This window comes from Psammomys obesus, unplaced genomic scaffold, assembly GCF_907164565.1.
Source record: "Psammomys obesus unplaced genomic scaffold, mPsaObe1.curated_primary_1811, whole genome shotgun sequence".
In the NCBI taxonomy this organism is placed as follows: Eukaryota; Metazoa; Chordata; class Mammalia; order Rodentia; family Muridae; genus Psammomys; species Psammomys obesus.
Genome location: NW_026596201.1, coordinates 413799 through 415811, shown reverse-complemented (window position 1 = coordinate 415811; position 2013 = coordinate 413799). Strand labels below are relative to the sequence as shown.

Genomic DNA, 2013 nt, shown 5'->3' with positions numbered 1-2013 from the left:
TGTTATATGTCTATATGAGTGAGTATTGAGTATATACCGTGTGTGTCTTTCTGCTTCTGGGATAGCTTACTCAGGATGATCTTTTCCAGTTTCCACCATACCTGCAAATTTCATGAGTTCCTTTTTTTCTGAGTAATATTCCACTGTGTAGAATTACCAAAGCAACTTTTAAGGAAAGTGTTCATTGGGGCTTTCAGAGAATTAAAATCCATGATAGCAAAATATATGCAGCAGACCTAGCAGTTGTTTAAGCAGAAGCTCATGGCTCACATCTGCATCTCTATGTATGCATTTAGACATGTATGTATGTATCTAGGTATGTATATATACCATGTGTGTGCCATAACTGGAATTATAGATGGCTGAGAATTATCAAACAATTGCTTGGAATCAAACGAGAGCCGTTTACAAGAGAAACAAATACTCATAAACTCTGACCTGATACTCTACCCCTAAATCATTCTGTTTTAATATTTATCCCCCTTTTTTCTTCTTCTTCCTTAATCTCCTCTCCATGTTAACCATTTCTCCCCAAACCAGATTTACATTTTCTTCTTTACATCCTCTCCTTTCTTTCTTTTCTCTGTCCTCATTTTTTCCCTCTTTTCTTCTTTTTCCCTTCCCCATTTTCTTTCTGCTGTTGTTGATCAGGATATTTATTGTTTCCTCAGAATTGTAATCAAAAGTTTTCTAGTATTATTTCTGTGGAACTTATTTGACATAAAAATTTTTATTGTTAACAAAAGTGTGTCATGAGTGCATCTCAATATTTGTGGTTTGAGAGCTCTAAGTTGGTTCTTGAAATTTTATGTTGACTTTTTCTAGCCGTGTTTTCTTGCTCACTGTGACGATAGTTTTGGCTATAAATTTACCCTGGATCTTCTCACAATGCAGTACCCAGGCTATTTCCTTTCTTACTTGATAATTATTTGCATAGGTTCTTACAATCCAGCTCAGCTGCCCATATTTTATAAACCTGGGTTTTGAAGTGAGAACTGAAAAGTATCAGACAGGCAGTGGTATGAAGATGGAGGCACAGACCCAGGTCTTCATTTTCTTGCTCCTCTGGATATCTGGTGAGACATTACAGCATATTAGAGTATCAGCAATATAATTCATTTGTAGAGATACAGATATTTACTAATGGAATCCAGTAGTGTGTTGGCAATGTCATTAGAAAAGGTGTTTTCGATCCCAACATTTGTATCTGGAATTCATTTTATGTATATGTGTATGCTCTTTGTCTTTTTCTGATTGCAGGTGCTGAAGGGGACATTGTGATGACCCAGTCTCCTGAAACCATGTCCACATCTGTAGGAGACAAAATCAGTTTAAGCTGCAAGTCCAGTCAGAGTGTGGGTAGCTATGTAGCTTGGTACCAGCAGAAACTAGGGCAATCCCTTAAGCGGCTGATCTACTATGCATCCACTCGGGACACTGGGGTCCCTGATCGCTTCACAGGCAGTGCATCTGGGACAGATTTCACTCTCTCCATCAGCAGTGTGCAGGCTGAAGACCTGGCAGTTTACTACTGTCAGCAGGGTTACAGTATTCCTCCCACAGTGCTTCAGCCTCTAACAAAAACCTCATTGAGAGATTCACCAACTGACTGCAGCACACATAGCCCTTGGTCTGTACACTTCCTTCTTCTGCTTGAGATATTCTATGCATGACTAATTGGTAAAACATACTGCAGAAAATTGATCAAGAGATGGCATTCATTTTCTTATAGTTTTGGCAACAAAGGTACAGATAGATAAAAAGTGAGAAGCTAAGTTAAGATATTTAGAAGTTGGGGTGTTACACTGAGAGGATACAATACCAGCAAAAAGCATCAGTGAACTTTATTTACAGAGTCATGCTGTTTTAGAGATCTCTATGTTAGGTCTTTAGACTATAGTGAGTCTGTAAAAAAAAAGGGGGGATAGAATTTAAAATCATTTACAAATATTACAGCATCATGAGTTTAGATTTAAGAATCCTCTTGCCATTGGTTACTGACCTGGAAAGTGC

At 38.0% G+C, this 2013-nt stretch overlaps 1 gene segment (V, D, J or C); it reads left to right on the top strand.

The window, feature by feature from the left end:
* Positions 1-1009: 1009 nt before the first annotated feature.
* Positions 1010-1673, top strand: LOC129667991 (immunoglobulin kappa variable 4-1-like). The segment is given in 2 exon segments: positions 1010-1076; positions 1261-1673. Coding segments are annotated over 2 exon segments (468 nt in total).
* Positions 1674-2013: the final 340 nt, after the last annotated feature.